Source organism: Clarias gariepinus, chromosome 1 (genome assembly GCF_024256425.1).
Source record: "Clarias gariepinus isolate MV-2021 ecotype Netherlands chromosome 1, CGAR_prim_01v2, whole genome shotgun sequence".
In the NCBI taxonomy this organism is placed as follows: Eukaryota; Metazoa; Chordata; class Actinopteri; order Siluriformes; family Clariidae; genus Clarias; species Clarias gariepinus.
Window position 1 is genome coordinate 25859363 of NC_071100.1, and position 22835 is coordinate 25882197.

The window sequence follows — 22835 nt, forward strand, 5'->3', positions numbered from 1 at the left end:
TTCCAGGGCTTTGACCTTTAATAAAAATCAGATCCCCAGATTGAAAACCCCTGGTGAATGACAATTCCTGGTGTATAGCAACAAAAAAGCTTAACAGGCATTACAGTAATAAAAAAAGCCCACCTATATATTACATTTACCTGGTGAAAAAACAAGTGAGTATCTACAGAAGGTATGTGTACCTAATTACGTCACAAGAAGCTTCTTTATACTGTCGGGAATTATCCCTATTCAGAAGCAATATATAATTGCTTTAGAAACTGTTGAGACAGGTTGACTAGCATCTACAAGTGCAAGTGTAGGCCTACCGGTTAAACCTGTTGTGCTGCACCTGACACTACGCGCAAAGAGATTATAAAGGCACTTTAAAAACACAAGGAAGTTGGAGCTGCTTGAGCCATTTAAAAACGTGTACAAATGTAAAACATAGAAGTCACATTACCCTGTGTCATCATCATATTTTTAGTCCACTTTATACTATTTGTTATATATTTAGACGTGTCTAATAAATGTATGAGAAACAAATGCATCTGTGTGTGTGTTTGTGTTTTGGTTATTTGATAGACTATAATAAATAATGTATGTCCTATTCACAATGTGCAGCTGTTATAATTGAATACTTAGTTATAAACACGACCGCATAGTGGTTAGCACTGTCGCCTTGCACCTCTGAGGTCGGTGTTCGATTTCTTGCCTCAGGTCTGTGTGCATGGGGTGTGCATGCTCTCCCCATACATGGTGGGTTTTCTCTGTGTACTCCGGGTTCCTCCCACAGTCCAAAGACATGCAGATTAGAAGTTAATTGGCGTTCCCAAAATTGCCCCATAGTGTGTGAATGCACGTGTGAGCGCTTATATGTGTGTGTGTGTGTCCTGTGATGAATTGGCACCCTATCCAGGGTGTACCCAGCCTCGTGCCCTAAGTCTCCTGAGATAGCCTACAGGCTTGTATACAGGATGAAGTGGTGCAGAAGATGAGCGAGTGAGTAAGAGTCAAAAACGCAACAAGTAGCGCCATCTGGTGGTCATGCGACAATTTGACATTTCTTTTTTTTTTAGTTTTCTTAACCACGTGACAGGCAAAACTGACTGATTTACTTTGGTTTTCTATCAAAATAGATTATCATTATGCCAGAGGTGTCTAACTAAAATCTATTCACATTTGTTTATTTCTTTAATCAATGTTTCGGCATCAGTGTGCCGACATTATATTCATATAGGCTATTCACCATATATATAGGAGCAGAGTTTATTTTCAAAACTGCGTGGTGACTTCTAAATAAAGCGATGGCATGATAAACATTAGGCAGTAAAACGTGTCTTGTGGATCGCACTAGATACGCAGGTGAAAAGAAAACCAAAAGCGTTTCACGGCCAGCTCTATTGCGTTACTCAATTGTTTTTGGCAGCTGCAGCATCCTGTTGCTGCTCGTACTGGGTTTTTTGTTTTTGTTTTTTTAATATCAGCGCGCGGATTTCTGTCCTCAAATCCCAGCTTTCTGTCATCGCTCCAGCAGAGCGTCGTGTCTTCGTGGAAGGACGGGCGGGTTCTCATCAGCTTAGACCATGTAGTAACACGATGGTCATGAATGCGTGGCAAACGCAACACCAGCACAGCGCAGGACAGGGTTTAGGTCTGGATGTGTATTAAGGCGCGCTCTGATCATGGACAGCAATGGATATAAGTAAATGTGCAGGGATAATAATAATAGTAATATTAATAAGAAGAAGAGAGAAAAACTCAAGTGGACAGCAGGGTGACTACGCCTGTGAAATATGCATGCGAGATCCCTGAGATAAATCGTCTGAAGATTATGCAGTCGCAGAAGGCGGACGTGAGAAACACGCAGGAGGAACCGAGTGCAGATTAACGGAGCACCAGTTCACGTCTCCCTGCTGCAGACTATACAGGCGCTGTGCACGCGTGTGTGTGTGTGTGTGTGAGAGAGAGAGAGAGACAGAGAACTGTGTGTGTGTGTGTGTGTGTGTGCAACCAAGGCAGGAGCATGTCGAACCGAAAGCACCGGGATAACCAGGAGATTTGCGCACGCAAGGTCCGGGAGCTGGCGCAAACAGGCCCCAACAAACACTGCTTCGAGTGCGGCCAGCCTGGGGTCACTTACACCGACATCACGGTCGGCTGCTTCGTTTGCACATCATGTTCCGGAATGCTGTAAGTACCCTACTATCGTGTTATGTTATCTTTCAGATCGCTATTACAACCACGCACAGGCCCAGTAGTGGAGTAGCATTAATATGCGCATGTTAACTTCAGTGCTGTAGGCAACAGATCCGTCTGATCAGACCTGATCCTCATGTAGTAGTAGATCACAGTATGATCATGGATAGCCAGGACAAGCCCACCTCTCACCCTGCCTCACACTGAGCTCCAGCAGACTCGCAGAATGATTCGTGCGTCTTCATTCAAGCGGTAATTTACTACATTGTCATCTTTTTCAGGCGTGCCCTCACATCGCGCCCGTGCAACGTTTCATTTCGTCACGGTTGCAGGTTTTGCATCATTAAGCCCTTTTTCCCTGCATGTCAGCAAGCTCGCTTAACGCAGCACAAGATTAGACACGCAGATTTCACATTCCCCGTGTCTGATAGTGCCATCGCAACTGTTTCACCAACATTAATCACATCATAGCTGTAATGCATTATGGTTCATTTCTGTATCATATTCCGTTTGACATTTTCGTTCCATCCTCTTCACACATCCCACACCCACCCCAGCTTGTCACTTTCCTCCTTTAATGCACTTTCTTCTGTTTCCGGCTAGTCTAACAATCCAACCCCAGCGTTTTTCCTCTCTTTTATTCCTTCCAGGAGGGGGCTCAACCCGCCCCACAGGGTCAAGTCAATCTCCATGACAACCTTTTCCCAACAGGAAGTAGAGTTTTTGCAAAACCATGGCAACGAGGTAAGTGGAGGGCGCTCTCGCGCGCAGATGATGGGTTGTAAATCGGAATGGGCGTGGTCATGTTATAGACACGCCCCATATGGCCTAATTAGATTGCATAAGACGAACTTTAAATTAAATCTATGGGCTGAAAGGGAAATTGGAAATCTTTTCTTGTAAAAAGTGTCATCTTGTGTGGGAGTGTGTGTGTGTGTGTGTGGTTTTAAACTGTTTTAGTCTGCTGCAGATTAGATTTAGCAAGATGGCCATCTAAAGAACATCTTGTATGTTCCTTTGTGCAAAATGTATGATGAGCTCATTTAAATTCATGGTAAAAATTAGTTTTTTTTTTTTTTTTTGACAGCTTTTTTACACAACTGTCTCATCTAGGTTTTCCTTAAGTTAACACAAGAGGATCCAGTTGCCACTAAGTTGTTTCCCCTAACAAGCCCATATTTTTTTTTTCACACATCTGAATATATCTCATGTTGCATGTTGTACAGGATGGAGGTGGCACGTGGTGTAGTGGTTAACACTGTCGCCTTGCACCTCTAATGTCCAGGTTTGATTCCTGGCCAGGCTCGGTTCCCCTCTCTGTGTGCATGAAGTTTGCATGTTCTCCCCATGCTTGGTGGGTTTCCTCCTACAGCCCAAAGATATGCAGGTTAGGCTAATTGGCATTCCCCAGTTGCTCATAGTGTGTGTGTGAGTTTTTCCAAAAGATGTGTGTGCCCTGCGGTGAATTGGCTCCCTGTCTAGAGTGTACCCTGCCTCGTGCCCTAAGCCTCCTGGGATAGGCTTAAGGTCTCCGCGACCCTAAATACAGGATAAAGCAGTATAGAAGATGAGTGACTGAGTGATACAGTATAGAGAATATTATGAGATAATATCTGGCTAAATAGGCCAAAAGATGTGTTGGGAGTTAAGGTGGCAATTGGATGGGAAGGATTATGTTTCCCTGCTAGGGTTAATCCTGCGCATTTAAAAGCATAGTGTAATTGTGTCAATAATTATATAGAGTTCTTTGATTTGATTGAAAGTGCTTTCATCCATTTTATGAATTTGCAGTAATGGTGCAAAGCATTCTCTGGTCTCACTATCAAACCTGCTGTTCATGCATTATGCATGAGAAAAAAAAATCCACACTAATAGAATATGCTGTATAAATTATACACCATGTGCACCCTGCATGCACAGACCATGCAGTGTGCACATGGTCTGTGACTAGCCTGTATATAGTTTTGAGTGTAAAAAGAGTTTGTTTCATCATGCTGAAAATGGATTTGCAGGATGGTGTAAAGTATGTTTGAGGAATGTTGCAGTTACTCTGTGTATGTGTGTGTGTGTGGTCAGGAGGGTATGAGTTCTTGGTCTAGCCTGGTTACTGCATGAATTTTGAGTAGAGATAAAATGGTAGAAATGTGGGGTATTTGTCAAGGCCCTGAAATACTTTAGAATTCTCACACAACATGCACCTGCATCCGTTTACTGACACACACACACACACACACACACACACACACACACACACACACACACACACACTGCACATAATACCACTAAAAGCTTTTCACTCATTACAGCAGTAATCCCTTGTGGATATGCAAATGATTTATTGGTGGGAGCTCTTTTTGTTAAAATACTTCTGAAATGCAGGTCTCAAATCTCTGAGTCATTCAATCTCCTCTGCCTGAATAAAGAGCTGGTGTTTGTAGCTGATATGGATTGTAGATATGATTAAAAATGACAAGATGATGATTGGATGGGTTTGCTGTCGGTACTGGATGAATCATATTGAATGTATATATGTACAAAACTCAATATTTACAAGGATGTGCATTATTTACTGTGTCCTTTACTATACTGCATGGTTATATGAGCTGAATGGCAATCTAAAGAGACACTATTCTGGTTTGTGTGCATGCAGGTTGGGAAAAGGATGTGGCTCTGTACATTTGACCCAAAGACTGATGGCTCTTTTGACAGACGTGACTCACAGAAGTTTAAAGAATTTCTTCAGGATAAGTATGAGAGAAAGAAATGGTGAGTTTGGTCAAGATGAATCTTTAAGTTGTATTACATCTCTGAACTAGACTATGAGGCAACTGACTGCAATATGGAAATCCTTATGGAGCATAAATTCATTTTGTAGGCATTTCTCAAAGAGTAAAGGCAGGAGGGATATAGAGCCTCCATGGAGTACAGGAGTTCAGCCTCCTGCTCAGACTCCATCTGGACACCCACTGAACCCTGCAGCCCGGCCTTCACGTGCTTTGGTGAGAGAGATGGACTGGGAGAAAACCAGAGATAATCCTATAAATAAAAGAAAATACAGTAATGTGCAAAATTTATAGGTACATCATGTTAAGCCCCTTAAAAATACAAAATAAATCATAATTATAAGCTCTGTATACTGTAGATAGCAATTGTATAAATTCCTTTCATAGTCCTCTGGCACTCATAAATATCAATAACTTCTCAGTGGTGCAGAGAGGTTTCTCCCTGGTTAGAAAGAGATGTGCTTCACATACAGTATGTGACACATCATATATAATCAGGTATTAAGTCACATTTTGACTCCACATTTATTAGTGTAACATGTCCGGTTGCAGAGAAATGGCCAGTGGGAGTTTGTTTATAAGGAGGGTTTCTGAAAAACATGTTGAAACCTATTTGGGGAATATTTAAACATGGATTCTGTGACATAATAAGAAGAAAGAAATCTCATCCTCATTTTGACACTAGGATTTTCCTGTTACCAGCAGAGTGGATAAATAGTAAAAAAAAAAATTAAAAAAAAGCATGTTTTTAAGTAACTTAAGTAACTAGCTTGGATAGTGTTTTTTAAAATATTGTTTAGAATTTAACACTTTCTCAGTTGTGTTGAAGAATCAGCATAATAAAGTATTTTTTCAACCTATTTCTTTCCTGAAATTAAAAAATGTTATACATTTTACCTACTGCGTTCTATTGGCCATAGCGGGAAAACTAAACTTTGTGGCTTAATGCCTGACTTGATATTAGAGGTCATATATTAAAACAAACTGCATTGTTTAATGTGCGCACATACATCATTCTGGAACAGGTCTGAACTAGGCACCAGCTCCTGTGAAGGGAAACTGAAATAGAGAACATTCTAGAAAATTGTGTGCTTTTTTTCTTTATCGCAACAATTTGATTAAGAAACCATATATGAGTGTGATTAGATGTCCTCATACCTGTACCTGTGACTATAAAATGTACACTGATCAGCTATAACATTAACACTACTGACTGATAAATTTAATAACAAAAATTATATATTATATAAAAAAAAAAAAAAAACTGGAGAGAGGTTTATAGCTCATCTATGCCCATGGGGACCAAAGACCAGCCCGTCTGGCTGATTCCACAGAAAAATCAATGCAGCACAAATCACTAAAAATGTCAAAACCTGTCATAATTGAAATGTACCAGAACACCCAGTGCACAGGATCTAGCAGGCAAAGTTCAAGGTTGTTGAGGCAGCCTCCAGGCTTCCCAGATCCCAATCTGAATAAGCATCCATGACATCCGTTGAACAATTAGGCCTGATCCATGGAGGCTGCATCCTGCGACCTACAGCATCCAAGGGATCTGCTGCAAACTTATTGGTACGGCACCATCCCCTAGAGGTCCTATGAAGCCTCATCCTAAGGGGCCAGAGCCAACCTAGTGGCACAAGGAGAACCCAAGTGCAATGCTCTTTTAATGTTAATGGTGTTAAACTTATGGGTGATCAGTGTATCTGTATATATTATAGAAATGTGTATGTTATTTATATTGGGCAAACAAACAACAAACAAACAGCATGTTTCTGTTAATTGGTAAAATTGAAAGTAGTGTGTGTGTGTGTCTGTGTGTGTATTTTGGCAGTCCCAGGCTCAGTTACCATCATGGGATAGAGTCCCAGCTGTGTCTCCAGCTGATGTTCGCACAGAGGTTTTTACAGCTCGACCCACTCGATCTCAGAGCTTTAGAGACCACACTATTAAAGGCACTGACTATGCACCTCTTTTTTCATCTCTACTCTTATGTTTTTCCTCTCTTTCCATTGCCTTTGTCACATTCTTACTTCTCATATCACCTCACCGCACATATTTGTTTTTACACTTCTCTTGTTTCTTTTTCTCTTAATTACACTGTTCTCCCCACTTTATTCCTCACATTCTCTTTTGTTCTCTCTTTTTCTCTCTAGGGTCATCTCATCTCTCTTCGCTCTATTTCATTCTGTCTAGTTTCTTCCATTTATCAACTGACAGCTTTCCCTCCTGTTTCTCAGATTCCCTGTTAAGTGGGATGGAGCGGCAGAGACCAGGAACAATTTCTCCAGGAATGGGACCCCAGAGTCGCCTTCCGTCTTTCCCTGCCCTTCCACGCCCTTCAGGTACACACATCCGTTTACACAAATACTAATACACATACAGTAACCATGCAAAACTTTGTCTATGCTATTTCTGAGTTTTGTCTTTTTAAACGTTTCAGCAAGTAGCACTTTCAAAAACAGCTTTACACTAGGTAAGCTGGTGAGCTTTGACAGCACGCCTGCATGTGCACGCATTACCCTGGTATTTATCTGTCTGTTGATCATTAATATAAAGCTGATAGCAGGTTGATTTTTTTGCTAGAAAAGACTCCGCTTCTGCATATTACACTCCCCGGCCAGAAAAAAAGATTTTTTATGAGTGAATAGAAATGTGCCTTTAATCGGACAATTCCATTAATCTTTCGACCCTTACTGATGCAGCAAGTAGCTTCTCATTTCTCAAACAACCATGTCTGAATCCGGTGGTGGTGGAAAATGGTTAAATTATTGCTGTGCTTCAAGCACAGAAAACAAATTGGGTGATTGCTGAAATTACTGCCATTAAGAACTCTCCAATGATGAACTTTGTGGGTAAAAAAGTGGTCAGACTAAATTTATGGATGACTGTGACCAGAGACCACTTAAACACTGTATGAAGTTGCATTTAAAAATGGCTTTAGAAATCGCAGCAATGTTTAATAGTGAAATTGAGATGATTTATAAAAAAATATCTTTTTTTTGTGTCCTCAGGACAGAATGTAAAAGTCCGCTAGCCATTAGCTACCTTGCTAATTTTTAAATACCGAGGCATCTGTTAGCAAACCCTTGAACCTTGTACAGGCTGTTAGCATTGCCATAAAACGATTATATTTAGCCTTAATCTTGAGCCAGCATTGCAGGGTCCAGATAGACTACAAAACTAATAGCAGGTATATAACTTTATTTAAAAGTAGAAATGATACACTTTATTACATTGTATTATTGCATTCCTAATTTGAGGTTGGCTGGGTTCTAATTCCCAGATCAGATCTAGACCGGAGTCCGGACTTTGAGAAGCCATGCTTTATGGAGTGGCTATCAATACAAGGTCTTGGCCAAAAACTAACGCAATCCTAGACAAAAATAAAGTGGCAAGAAAGGAAGTGGTGAAGCATTTTTTATTTCCTGGTTTTCTGCATAAATGTAAGATTTCTAAGTTGATAAAACACAATCAGTTACTTTTATGTCTTTAGTGAACACAAGCATACAAAGTGATGGAGCAAAAGTAAGAGAAACACTAGGCTTCTGGTGTTACCCAACGCCAACTGGAGTCAGGTGTTAGCAATCATGTCCAATCAATGAACTGTGAATGGAGTTGTTGTTTAGAGCTAACTCAACTTATAAAAACACTCAAAGAAATGTCAGTGTGCTAGTCACATGCATCATCAGCTGATGCCTCACAAAAAAGAGATCTCAGAAGACTTACAATCAAGAGTTGTTTATTTGCATGAAGCTAAAAGGGCTTACAGAGTAATCTTAGCCATCAGTCCATAATTAGACAAATAGCCTTCAAATGGAAATGATTTGGTACTGTGGCTACTCTCCATTTGCATGGCTTCACAGCCAAGAACACACCAAAGGGACAACACAAAATCCTGAATGAAGTAAAAAAAAAAAAAAAAAAAGAAGAAGCCTAGAGTAACAGCTACAGTATAGTCTTGAATGATTCATTTCAGCGGGATAACATCTCTGCTAGTAAGTCAACATCATGCAAAACACTGAACATGCATGGTATCCATGGTAGGACATCCTGGGAAAAGCCACTGCTCTCCAGAAAAACATCTGAAGTTTGCCAAAGATAACCTTGACATTCTATAAAACGTCTGAAAAAGTGGACAGATGACATGAAGACAAAATTGTTTTGGAAGAACCCACAGCAGCCATAAAAATAGAAGCTGCATACCAAGATGAAAACGTCATGCCAGCACTGACGTACGGTGGAGGGAGCATCATGGTTTGTGGCTACTTGCTATTGTGAAGAGGACAACAAATTCCTAAGTTTATCAATGCATCTTACAGGTTAATATCAGGGTGGATGATTGCAAGCTGAACATCAAAAGAAGTTTAGTGAAGCAGAACAACAATGCTAAACTATGAAGTAACTCTACTACAGATTGGCTTCAGAAACCCAAAATATGCCTTTTGGAGGGGTTTATTCAGAACCCAGACCTTAACCCAGTAGAGATGCTGTGGACTGACCTCAGTAGAGCCGTTTACACCAGGCATCCTAACCAGTTCTAGGTAGAATGTTAAAGATTCCTACCAAACATTGTGCAGGTCTAATCCTCAGTTACAGGTAGCACTTGTTAGAGGGTATTGCTGCCAAAGGTGCTTTAACCAACTATTAAAATACAGTTTGTCTTTCTTCACCGCAATCACTTTGTATGTCTAATGGGTGTGTTCAATTAGGACATAAACGTGATAAGCATGACTGTGTTTTGTCAGATTGGAAATATTGTTCTTGGTTATATTTGTGACTTGCTGAAAATCAGATCATGTTTCAATTCACTTACTTTTTCTAGCCACTGTAAATGAATTGAATAAAACTAAAGCACACACTAATCAAAGCTAACGGTCCAACAAAATATTTGAATGTGCATTTTTTTTGGCTGGGTGGTGTATTTACAGTATATGCTGTGTTCCATGCATGCTCCCATAGTTATTATTATTATTATTATTATTATTATTATTATTATGTATTACGTCTAGAATGTCACACTGTGCTCTCTGTGTGTTGATGTGTACCATGTGAATTTTGGAGAGACAAAAAGTGTTAGTGATATTTGAATCAAGACCTAAATGCCAGTGGTGTCCTAGTCAGGTTTGGAATGTCTGCCTTTGCACAGCCTCCACCCTCAGACTTTAAAGCACTGCATCCCAGCACCAACAGGTCAAGGACAGACACTCTGTTCTTTGACGAAAAGAAAAAAGGCTTTAAAGCTTAGATATATTTAGGATGTGGCCCATACTGGCACATTCTGCAGGTCACTGACGTGTGTGTGTTGAAGAGGGGGGAGAAAAACGATGCTGCTCTGAGATGTCTAAATCGAAAAGAATTTTGTGATTTATAACCTTGACGCTGCTACATTTTTCTTGGGCTGGCACATTGGTTTGCTGCTCTTACATTCAAATATGCAAACTGAAGCTATAAAGGTGGCACTACATTCTATAGTATTAGTCTGACTTGTATTAATGAGGCTTTGGTGCTCTTTCTGTATGCAGATACAGGTGTAACCCAGTGCTATAACAACAACAGTGTACTCTATTGCTAATTTAGTTGGGTGTTAGCCATCTTTTTCTGTTCTTGCTCAGTTGCTATTTTTGTGGCTAGAAATTAATCATGGTCGACAGGTTAATATGCACAGAATCTCATCTATTTATTCGAATCAATAGACTCTCTTGAAGAATGAATTAAATCCCTGGCTCACCAAATTTACTGCTTTAACAGGGAAGAGAAATTGGCTGATATAATGCTTTTTTACATATTAAAGTCCCAACAAACTCAGCTTTTAAAGAAAACAAAAAAGCTGATTTAGATTAGCGTAGATATCACAGATATGTGTAATAACACAGGTCTCATGAGGGGCCGCGCGAAAATGCTTTGCAGTGTTTGGAACGGGCAGATCCGCAGGCTCCAGTGTTACAAACAGGCAAAGGCGCGGCCATTTATAGACACACGGTTGCCAGGCAACGCCGCAATCAGCCTGGATATGCCTCACCTGGCGGCGTGTCTATAAAAGGGTCCTGATACCTCCGCACTTTGTGAGATCATTTAAGTAGCACCGGTAAGGTATCACAGCCAAAGACAAGTGTTGTCAGTTTTCTTTTGTGTTTTTTAAGTTCCTAAATTAATAATCCTACGCCATCTCCAAACGGGAAGGTCTTTCCGTGCCTGTCATAAGCACTCTCACAAACTCCTATTTCGTTGGCCCCCTCTAAAGCCCAGCATCAGGACTCTTATAATCATTAAAACATCTCGTGGTGTGGTTGTCCATACCGCGCCAGGTAACAGAGCGTGCTTAACCATAGTTTTTGTTATAGTAGAAATTGTAACCTAACTATTTTTACAGTAAAATAATATGCATTCGTTTTTTGCTTTCATTATTAGCAGCATCTGGTTCACCAGCATGCAGCATTTAGCAGTTTATTGTAATATAGCAGTATGTCATGGTATAGTGTAGTTGCTCAAACAAAACCTGATCTGAGTCACTATGCTGTGACTATTATAGGTCGCACAGTATCCTCAGGAGGTGGAGCACCATTCAGGACTGTCCCTAAATCTCTAAGTCTGGACTTTGGAGGTCTTGGTTCTACCCCTAGTGCACTAAGCCCTCAGGCACCACCACTTGTCTCTCAGGACAGGTATGCTGCTGTGTCTCAACTCGACCAGGCCTTTTCTGACAACACATCCACCACAGGTACAGTTGTCTTATACGAGTCTTTCTTTTGCATACCATTTCATCAGATAATGTTTTTATTATTATTATTTTATTTTTATTTTTTTGCATTATGTTGCTCATAGGATGGTTTCGAAATAAATGAAAGGGCAATTACATTTTTAAGAAATTCTTTTTACAGGGGAACATCAGGTCTTGCCTACAGCATTACTTCCAGTATAACTTGATTTTGCTATTGTTGTGTCATATTAAAAAGAAAAGCAGCAGATTCAGGGAAAAGGTTTTGTAACAAAATGGCAATATATTTAAATGCCGTATATGATTAGGGTTATATTACATTATTACTTTACATTTAAGTGTGATCATGGATTTTTGTTTCCAGCAGGTTATTTGTAAAATACTTTACTCCTGTACAAACAGGCTTGAGATGCATTTCAGTGTGCAGTTATAAGGGTTAAGCGGAGGTGGAGTACCGAAGCAAAGCTTTTGTAGGGAAGATTTTTGAGACAAGGCCATTCGATGACTCAACACTGATATGTCTTTATAGTTGCATCCACAGCTCCCTCGAGTGGCCCTCCACAACACAGCACCCTGTTCGGCAACAGACTCTCTTCTAGTTCCACACCTGCAAGGTACATAATTACTGGACTGAATTATTCGCTACTCAGTTATGAAAGCCTTCAACAAAGCAGCTCCTGTTTGTTTTGTGATGATGTAACAGATTTAGTTTTTGCATTTGAATCTAAGGATACATTTTTCTTTTCAAGCTCTCCAGGTGTCCCAGAGGTCACTTCAACTGCTCAGACATTTGCAAGTGAGTGAATTATTTCGCAGTGTGCACATTTATACTGTTAGAATTCTTTTTTTTTTCTTTTTTGACCTTGTATTTGCTTATCTGTCTTTACCTTTGATGAATTTTTGTTTGTTTGGATTTTTTGAGAAGGTCTCCTCTAGGTTTGCTTTTGCCATATTGTTTTTCTATTGTTAATAATGGATTAAATGGTGTTTTTCATATTTTAGAAAAGTATGAAGATTTAGATTTTATTTTTATTTTTTTACCAAACCCTGATTGACACTTCACTAGACTTTTGCCCCAGAGTTGTTTTGGTAGCACTTTAGGATGCTTTCACAGTAGGGACTTGGGCAGGAATTTGAGAACATTTGACCCCAATGTTTTTTTTTATATTTGCATAATGTGAACAGTGTACTGAGTCCAAGTACTCTGGCACAGCTTGAATAAAATTGGTACCTAAACACAAAAGTGGACGGTTGTTTTCAACCCAACGTCTTCAATGTGTAAGGAGAAATACTGTAATTCATTGAAGCTCTTCGAGACATGCATATACTGTATGATTAACTTCTATACAGATATAACTAATATGAAATGAGATGTAAAAGATAGAGATATCCTCTAGGATATTAGCTCTATTTTATGTCAACAAATTATGTAATTAGGCCCAATGTAATTAGGCCTTAATTGGACCTAATTAAAAAAAGTCTAATTTAAAAGTCTAATTAGTTATAAGATACTATGTTAACTGAATGCACTACATATTCCTTTTTATTATTTTCCACAGATTTCCCAAACCCGTTCTGTTCTACAGCCAGCAGTTCACAGCCAACTTTATCTCCCAGTAACCCCTTCAACAGCACAGCCAGTGGTGAGTCTTATCCCAGCTTTACTTTAAGATTGATGATTAAATGTGTAACAAATCTCTCTCTCTCTCTCTCTCTCTCTCTCTCTCTCTCTCTCACACACACACACACACACACACACACACACGGCTAGAGGGTGCTTGTTGTGTGTCATACGACTATTACTCTAATCCCAGATTTAAGATAAATTATTGGATGTTAGTAATCATTTTTAATCCAAGTTCAAACTTAGTCTCGTGTACTTGCATGACACAAGAACATCAAATTGAAATTTTTTTCAAGCACAAAATATTGCACATATAAAACTGTGATTGTGTGATTTTTTTTTTTTGCCTTAAATTGTGAAATCATAGAGATTATGTTAAGCGGTAGTGCTTAGCACTGTCGCCTTGCACCTCCAGGGGCCGGGTTTAATTCCCAGCCAGGCTCGGTGCTCAGTGCTTGGTGGGTTTCCTCCGGGTACTCCGGTTTCCTTCCACAGTTTGAAGATGTGCAGGTTAGGTTAATTGATGTGCCCTGTGATGGATTGGCAACCTGTCCAGGGTGTACCCACCTTGTGCCCTGTGTCTCGAGGCCCAGGCCCCCCGTGACCCTGAATACAGGACAAAGCGCTATAGATGATAAATGAGAGAGTGAGTGAGAGATTATGTTCTTTTTTCATACCTATTAAAGAATTATCTTCCAATATTTTAAGAAAGAAATAGTGATGTCTTTTAATCACCTTGAATGGGTGTTAGAAACCCGAAGTGTATATTACAATGAAATAAATGTCTAAAATTCATGCCGTCATGCATTTTATGAGATCTGTATGGAACGTAAGAGACACACTACAGATGGACTAGCAATATGTATAAACCAAGCAATAAGGAAATAAATTAATAAAACTACTAATAAAAATAAGTGCATGCTATGAAACCTGATTTATTTGCATCCCCAGTATGCAAGCAGTCAGTAGTCTGAGTACTGCATGTAAAAGTGATATGTGGCAGCGGTGCTTTGGCAAGTGGCCAAGCCAGTGGTCAAGAAGTACTCAGTGGGAAAATATGGCAGCTGTTTTGCCTGATGACAGGGCAGTTGTTCTTGCCATCACCATTTACTTTTTCCAGTTGTAATTCATAGGTTCATAAAGTAAAATCCGTACCTAAAGTAAAGCAGAAAACTCCATATTGTGGGCTGGGGTTGCTTCTGATCAGCTTAGAATGAAAGCCAGTGGGACAAAATTAATATTTATAATTTAAGAGGCCACAGCATTTGCTTAAATGTAATGAAATTGTGATCAGTGAAACATTCTGTGCACGTCATAATGGTGTAGATGTACACATCTTTGTTACATAGTGAAATCATTGTAATTGTGAACACATTCTAATACATATTTTAGTATACTCACATTAACCAAGCAGTTCACTGGACACACTGACTCAACCAGTAAAGTAAAAACATAGTGAGAGCAGTACTTTGTTTAAATTCTTTATTGTAAATTTTTCTCCATTTTAACAGGTGATAGCAGCACGCTCGTGTCACCCTCTCCTTCAGCTGCCTTCCCTCACTCAGCCTCCTTTCCTGCACCCACCTCCCAGAATGCTTTTCACCATGAGCCAGCTACTAACCAAGAGACAAATGGTGAGCTGGGACATTTCTTTTCCGGGCTGTCAATCACGAGCTAAATGGGTAATCTGGCCCTAAATGAGCCTGTGTCTAATGCACTTCCTCTCGAAAATGCACAGTAATGTATCTTACAGATGGTTATGTCAGTCCCACTAACTCATACTCATGCATTAGAAGTAGCTATTTTATTTTCCAATCTCTGCTGACCATTTACATAGAGAAACACACCTATACTAAAAAAAAAAAAACTAATAAAAGTAGCTCATGCATTGTTAAAAGAACTATTAGACTGTTGCAAATATTGTAACTCATACTTTTATAAGTATGAGTTATAACATTTGCAACAGTCTGATTGTATTTTCAACTATGCATGGGCTACTTTTATTAGTGTAATATAGGGGTGTAAAGGTGTATAATAATATCTCTATGTAAAAAAAAAATCACCAGAGTTTGAAATATAAAATAGCTGCTAATAAAGAGTAAAGACTTAAAAAAGACAAAGTGATTTTAGTAAATAAAGAAGTATTTTACTGTAGATTAAGATCATGTCAAGGAAAATAGTTAAGTCTAAAGAGACTTCAACTAGTGTACCAGTAGGTGTTGCTAAAGTGTTGCTTTGGAGACAGTCTATAAAATGTAAAAAAAAAAAAAGAAAAAAAGAAAAAGAAAAAAAAGTGGTTTAATAAATCTTAATCAATGCATGTTATGCAAATCAATGCAACGTGTTAATAATCTATAAGCAGAAATATTAATTTCATTTTCAATACAATCTTGCTGATAGTTGTAGAAGTACTTTGACACTTGAGTAACTTAACCATGGGCATGCTTAATTTAATACACTGAGAAATATGCAGGTCAACCACATCTGCAGACCTTCATACTTCAGCCAGGTTGTGGAGATGAACATGGGCAAAAATAAAGCACACTGCACGATTGGTGCTTTTTGCGTGAATGCTTTGCATGCATCTTTGTTTATTTTCAAACAGCAATTGTTATGCAGAGTCTGGATATATTATATAGTATATAAAAATTCTATTATTATTATGAATTCAGTTCATAAATCCATTATTAATAGCAAATGGCATTGAAAATGATTGTTAAATTGACCACCTACAGGTTTCACGTCTTTCACTGCACTGGAGTCATCTGCCTCCAAAGTCCAGCGGCCGATGTCCGTCAACCCATTTACTGTGAGTCGAACTCCGTTCTTTGATGCTGTCTGTTAATCTATGGATATATTTTCTTTTATGATCTTTTCTGTTCTATATCTTTAATAAGCCCCATTTTAATTGTTTAGTAGAGTTAGTAAAGACATTAATTTAAATTCAGTAGGTGGGTTTAATATACAGCTCAGTAATTCATTGATGCAATATCACTTATGTATAATTAAGCAATATCACATAAGAGGAAGTGCTGTATTGCTGGATATAGCACGGCTGTGCCCGACTCCTGAAATTCTTATACGTTTCCCTGTATATTTTCACTTATTCCGCTTTACAATGTCAAGTCTGTTAACTTCGGGGTTAAATCCAAGATAAAATTGATGTCAATCCATTGTCACACATCACAAGTGTTGCCCTTGATCAGGGGTTGGGGAGCGATTTAGAATTCAGCCTTGTGTTAGGAGTTAGTTAGCTTTGCAGCCATAGAACACTTATTTGGTATGACTTAGAAGCAATTATTAAGAAGTCAAAGCATTTTTTAGATTTCATAACGTTATCAGATGTGTTTTCTTGCTGAACGTGCTACTGTGACTGGTTTTGAATGTGCTTTTTGTGGCAAGCAGTTGTGCCGTCCTCAGTATGGTGTACCATACAGACCTACTTTCACCCATGCCCACAGTTTATGTCGTTTAAATCGAATATTTGGGATTATGAGTGATATATAAACGCCTCACTGGTGCTACTGTCTATTATGACCACTCGTGAAATGCCTCTTGTCCAATCAGATTATTCAGTCGTAACTAATTGTTGTATAATGCACAGTACATAATTACTATAATGGCATCTAAAATTAGGCCAAATGCACTCTGCAAGTAAGTCATTTATGAGTGAAAGCATGTAGTGTATTTCTGTGGCTTACATCTTACTTTTCTCTTCGTTTGTTCTTTCAGGGGATGGTTTACCCCACCAGAGGAACATCATTGAACCCTTTCATCTGATCCCATCACGGATTTGATGAGAGAGAGTGAGAGTGAGAGAGAGAGAGAGAGAGAGAGCAAGGCAGAGAAAGAAAGCGGGATTATGGGTGTGGAAGTGAAAGAGAGGCAGAAAGCTTGATAACGTTTCCATGCCTTCAGGAAAATCAGATAAGGAAGAAAAAAACATATGGACTGCCCATTTTCCAGAGTTTAAGTTAACGTGCGTGTATTAAAGAGTGTATCCCTTTTGTTTGAGTCTGTGTTCGTATTGGTACATGTGAATGTGTTATGTGTACACCATTTTGCATCACACACTACAAATCAAAATGTTTGTGAGCATGTGCGTCTTTGTGTTAATTTTTTATGTATGTTTGTGTGTGGGTGTGTTCATGTCATGTCATATGTGTTTAATCAAAAAGATATCTAATGGTGCAAGTGGCAATAGCAGGAATACATATACACACACACACACACAAACGCACAAACACAAACACAGCTGCTTTAACCTCCTGCCCTGTACTCTTGATAAATCATTGCTAGCCTTTAGCCTGCTCCAAACTGGCTTGCATTTTAGCAAAGATACTTGAGTATCAAGTTAATGTAATTAAACGCTGAAAGGGCAGCAACTTGAGCTTCAAATATTATTATATTATTAATATGAAGTGTGCAGTTTTATTTAGCTCTCATTTGGCAGCCAGCTCTCCAAATGCATGTTAATAGGAGAGACAGACTTAATCATATGTTTGTATATGTATGTGAGGCATACACTTATGTACGTCATCAGCCTGCATGCGCTTCATGAGCAAGAAGCTGCCTGAATGTACTGCAATTTTGGTAATTTCACTCAAAGTGTTATTTGCATTATTCATGTTTACGGACCAAATAACGTCAAACTTCATGTACTTCATGATATTTTTGCATTTGGCTCATTTAGAATATCTTTGTAACAGGAAGTATACATATGCATAAAAAAAATCTATTCATTTGTTTGTGTCAACGTGTATCTAATTGTGAAAGTTACATTTAGGAAATCAGTTTGAATTATGCTGCTTCAGGATTTCATGCAATATATCTATTTTTAAGATTTGCATTTATATTTTTATCTGTGGAAAACAAATTCATCCCTGCGTTATGAATGTAACTGCACTTCTTTACAGCTTTAAAGTGGAAATTAAAAAAAGAACGCTATCACTTTCATCTTTGCACGTGGCCTAAATTATTATTCCTGCATGACTGCAGTTCTCAAAATAGACCCTGTCTGTAGGGACTTTACTCTCCAGCAGAGGTCGCAGTTCCAATAAACAACGACTGAAGGAAACTCGTAAGTAAACTTAACTTTTGTCATACAGATAGTTTATTCACGGTATACATACTTCATAAACAACAGACGCCTTGAAAATGGACTTATCTATTCGGGGTGTCAGTAAAAGCTGATGAACTTAGCATGGCTAAAAGCAGTTCTGCAATGATTTTGAGAAAAGTAACTTTAAAAGATTGTTAATTTTACTAAAAAGGGCGACGGGTTTTGTGATTGAAATCTGATTCTGAATGGCAAGCTCGTCTTGAAGTGAAGCTCCTCACCCCTCCTCTCTGGTGCCCACACACACGCTTACACACACACATGCGCGCGCTCTTTAACTAGGGGGACGGGGGGTGAGTGACAGGCTGCGCAGTAGGAGCAGAGGCGATGCTGGCTGTCTGTCCTACTGTACACTCGTGCTATTCACACATCGACACAAGAGGCTTTCACACACTTTAACGAGCCGTTAGGTTGATGACTTTCCCCCCCTTGAAACAAGAACGAGGACACACCGTGTGTGTGTGTGTGTGTGTGGAAGCAGACGCACACGAGCGAGTCTCGCATGCACGACGAGCGACTTTTTTTTCCAGAAGGAAGGAGAGGAAAACACCGCGAGCCGTGCTCCAGTGTGAGTGAGTGAATGAATGAAGACGGGACGGGATTAAGAGAGCGCGATGGAGAGCGAGGCTCCGAGCTGCGAGGACGTGCGGAAGAGCGGCTACCTGCGCAAGCAGAAGTCCATGCACCGGCGCTACTTCGTGCTGCGCGCGGCCTCGGCGCGGGGTCCGGCCCGCCTCGAGTACTACGAGAGCGAGAAGAAGTTCCGCGGCGGCAAGGCGACGGCGCCCAAGCGCGCGCTCGCGCTCGAGACCTGCTTCAACATCAACAAGCGCGCGGACGCCAAGCACAAGCACATGATCGTGCTGTACTCGCGCGCGGAGAGCTTCGCCGTGGCCGCGGAGAGCGAGGAAGACCAGGACGAGTGGTACCGCGCGCTGCTCGAGCTGCACTGCAAGAGTGAGTCCACACACACACAGAAACACACACAGAAACACACTGTCCTTAACCACGTCAACACGGTACACCGTTGTCCTGTGCCGTTTGGGACACTGTGTGGTCACACGAGGGGCTGTTTGAATGAGGTGTTAACGTGGCAGGTCGTGGCGCCAGTCTCAACCCCGTCCACAATCTTTAAATAAATTTAAAATTGCATTTCCGAGTCAGACTTCCTGACTTGGTACTCTGCAGTGCACGTATTATTTTTCCCCCCTGTACGCTACACATTGTCAAACACGTGCTTTATAAACAAAGCTGCAGGATCAGTGCAGTAAAGTCTCGACTGCAGGGCGTCCATGCATAGAGGAGACTGCAAGCTCATTTCCAAAACATCCTCTACAAAAGTGCCATTTAGTCGTAAACACAAACAGAATCGTCTCTACTTTCGTGTTGTGCATGAAAATGCACTTATTCCTTTAAAGAGAAGTAGTTTATATTTTATTTTTTGCTAGAAAGTGTTGATTTCCCTGTGAACTTTTGGACAGCTTTTTAATTCTGATTGTTAGAACCACATTCATGCTACCAGAGCATTTAAAATGCATTCATGTTAATAAGACTCCTCTGTCATGAATTGCAGAGGTATAAAATGTAATAAGGACCAACAAACTGCTGCAGAGGTCAAAGCATTGTGCACCAGGACTGACCAAATGTGAGGGCAACAACAAAGGCCTTTTACAGGCTTATTAAAGCCTGGCCAGTGTGTCACAGTTTGTCTCGGTGCTCACTGGGCTATTACTGGCATTAAACGTGCATCTGCTGAGTTCACTGACACCTCACACTGAGGTTAAAGTGTTGTTGTGAGATCATCTTTTGACAAACAAGGGCAAAAGTAACTGCGACCCTGATGTTATGGCTTTTGGGTTTCTTATCCGTGCCGCCATACCGAGCCCCAGTGTTTATCTCGCAGCTTCAGTGATCACTTCCTCACACACTTAACCATGTGTTTGGTTTAAATACTTGTTTTTAAAAGACAGGACTCAAATCTTCGAAATAAAAACAACAACAACAACAACAAAGTCCAGAAAAAGCCAACAAACTATAGATTTTCTCTTCCAAGGGGTGGAACCCTCAAAAGAGCTTTTCACTGTGAAGAGTGATTACAGAAAATGTTTAAAACTGATTTATTAATTAAAATGTTATTCATATATGTTAAATTACATTTGAACACATCTGCACTGCATTCACTTTTTCAGGAAAAAATACACAGAAAAAGTAGAAGACATAAAACAACATACTTGACTTTAGAGAGTCTGACATGCATAATATTTGTTTGTTTGTTTTAGATATTGTATTGGCTAAGTCAACATATATGTTGTATGTATTTCTATACAAAAATAATACCTAGGAAAAAATTATGGATTATACAAATACTAAAAATGCTTTGTGTGTGCGTAGAGGTGAGTTGTAAAGAGTCATGCACTTATGTAATAATTTGTTGCTCCACCCTGATTAGAAAAGATAAAGCTCCTTCTTCATATTCTTTCTCCATTACTCTGAGTGGACTGTGTAAAATACCCAACAACGCATGTGTCGGTAGAACTGTAGTTGACTTCGTAAAACACTCAATCTAAAGCTAGTGTAAACAGAAATGAAAAGATCAGTGCACATGACATCCATAAGTAAGGCGTTCCTCATGCCTGTTTGCCCCTTGGCCTTAAGAGATAACTCAATCGAACCACATGACACAATGTTGGCAAATAATTTTTTTTTTAAATCACAGGTCAAGGTGCTGCTCCACGGCATGTGTTATATAACAAAGAGCCAAAGAACGGGTCTGATCAGATCTATGCTGTGAGCTCGAGAAGCTCTGTCAACATTGTTGCACTCTCTGTGGACTTTAATGGATTGCACTGAATGCATAAAATTATCTCATAAAGGAATACAAAGAGAAAAAGCAACAGAGGAGTAACAGGAGACAGGTTGTGGGGAGGGTGAAAGAAGGGAGATCCTGCAGTTGTTAGTCATAAACTATGATGTCTAAAAATCCAGGCATCCACTGATCTGTCTCTCAAATGTTTTGGCATCTCTCTTATGCACTTATTAGGTCTTACAATGAAATGGTCATTTCGCTTAAATTTCTTTGAAAACTCTTTAGCCGTGGGTGAATCATTGATAACAATGACCTAATATATAATTAATACTTTTTTATGCTGATTCAGTTGATGGCAAATTTGCAAGAAGACCACATAACCTATTTTTTTAATGCAGCTTGGTTTAAAAAAAAAAAGGAAAACCAGCACTGACTTTTTTCATTCAGCAACCACAGTTTATGGGGTAACCAGAGACATGGGTATGTACTGTACTGGTACCAGAGACAGTATACGCACCCCATGTCCTTGAAGACGCAACAGTAAATTATAGCTTGGGGGGCATGCGAGGCGATATTTGGGACAAATATTTTCCCATTGACGAATATTTTGAAACCCAGGCACTCTGGCTATTACTTCAGTAACCACAGTTTGAATATGCAAACCACACTGAGTTGTTGCAGGGTTTAAACTGTGGAAAGGTTTAAAGAAAAGAGGAATGGTCTGAACCAGCATGTTTGAACAATGCTGAACAATCTACTTTAGATCACAGACTAAAAGCTGCCACATACACAACGATCCACACACACACACTGCAATTGGCTCACCTGTGCATAAGGAGGGCATACAACACAGGGTAGATGTTCCAGTACTTTCTATTTGTTCAGCTGCAGGGAAATTTAATGCTCTTCACACCACTTGAATGCTCCACACACATCTAGACGTCACCGAGACCGAGACAGCATGTCTGCTCCTCTGGTATTCTGCTTACTTTTCCGTTAATGACGAAATCGTTCAGGGATATTCCATATAGTTGCACATTGTTTAAAAAAACTGTGAAATGCATTAAGTACACTGTCAAGTTAATGATGAAAGGTGATATTCTGTGGATCGTGCATGTGCTGCCGCCTTCTGTATCTGCAAGTCAGGTGCAGAAATTTACCAAATGACAGCTTGGCGCCAGAGAGGTCAGCTTGTTTACATCACACATTACCACCACATTGCCACCGCCATCTCATGGGATGTGTGTGAGAGACTCCATTGAGGCGAACTCTTTAACGGTTATACTCTTTTAGATCTTGCTCGTGTCATTAATGTGGCGGTAATTACCATCATCGTGAGTTTCTCCGGGTGCGCTGCACACAGACGCACAAAGACAGGCACTGAGCTGAAGGTGGGACAAGGCTGTACTATTTTAACTACTTGCTAAATCCTAAGCTTGCATTTGCTGCAAGGCTGTTTGCTATAGTTTGACCCTCAGCAATAGCACATTAGTGCACACCATGTCCTCATTCACAACTAAAACACGGGCAGTTCCCACTGGGTTATCTTGTGCTGGCCCGCTGTCCTGTCCGGCGATGTCTTAAGCCTTAAATCATGCCCCTTATCA

At 39.9% G+C, this 22835-nt stretch overlaps 2 protein-coding genes across 4 annotated transcripts in view; both read left to right on the plus strand.

Moving 5' to 3' along the window:
• The first annotated feature begins 1376 nt into the window (after positions 1 to 1376).
• Positions 1377 to 18259, plus strand: agfg2 (ArfGAP with FG repeats 2). Of its 3 annotated transcripts, XM_053505035.1 has the most exons (14): positions 1377 to 2172; positions 2829 to 2922; positions 4829 to 4944; positions 5054 to 5177; positions 6796 to 6916; positions 7202 to 7306; positions 7405 to 7437; positions 11494 to 11682; positions 12209 to 12293; positions 12429 to 12475; positions 13239 to 13322; positions 14815 to 14937; positions 16039 to 16112; positions 17036 to 18259. In XM_053505035.1, exons 1-14 carry the CDS (start codon positions 2006 to 2008, stop codon positions 17081 to 17083), a joined length of 1410 nt encoding a protein of 469 aa, XP_053361010.1. In that variant the 5' UTR covers positions 1377 to 2005; the 3' UTR covers positions 17084 to 18259. The 3 variants fall into 3 exon arrangements, with proteins under 3 accessions (XP_053361010.1, XP_053361027.1, XP_053361019.1); XM_053505052.1 differs by lacking the exon at positions 2829 to 2922 and having other exon boundaries at positions 1378 to 2172; XM_053505044.1 differs by lacking the exon at positions 7405 to 7437 and having other exon boundaries at positions 1379 to 2172.
• A 413-nt stretch (positions 18260 to 18672) lies between these two features.
• The window catches only part of si:ch73-335l21.1 (insulin receptor substrate 1-B), a 50170-nt gene continuing 46007 nt past the window's right edge, over positions 18673 to 22835 (plus strand). Inside the window, exon 1 of the mRNA XM_053496754.1 lies at positions 18673 to 19379. Within this exon, the coding sequence (XP_053352729.1) occupies positions 19037 to 19379 (343 nt within the window). The 5' untranslated portion in view covers positions 18673 to 19036. The remainder of the gene's footprint in view (positions 19380 to 22835) is intronic.

Bases quoted from the DNA above. Each gene is read 5' to 3' on its own strand.
- agfg2 (XM_053505035.1), top strand. From the start codon at position 2,006: ATGTCGAACCGAAAGCACCGGGATAACCAGGAGATTTGCGCACGCAAG. The intron at 2,173-2,828 runs GTAAGTACCCTA...TATTCCTTCCAG, and splicing joins ACATCATGTTCCGGAATGCT to GAGGGGGCTCAACCCGCCCC. The intron at 2,923-4,828 runs GTAAGTGGAGGG...GTGTGCATGCAG, and splicing joins TGCAAAACCATGGCAACGAG to GTTGGGAAAAGGATGTGGCT.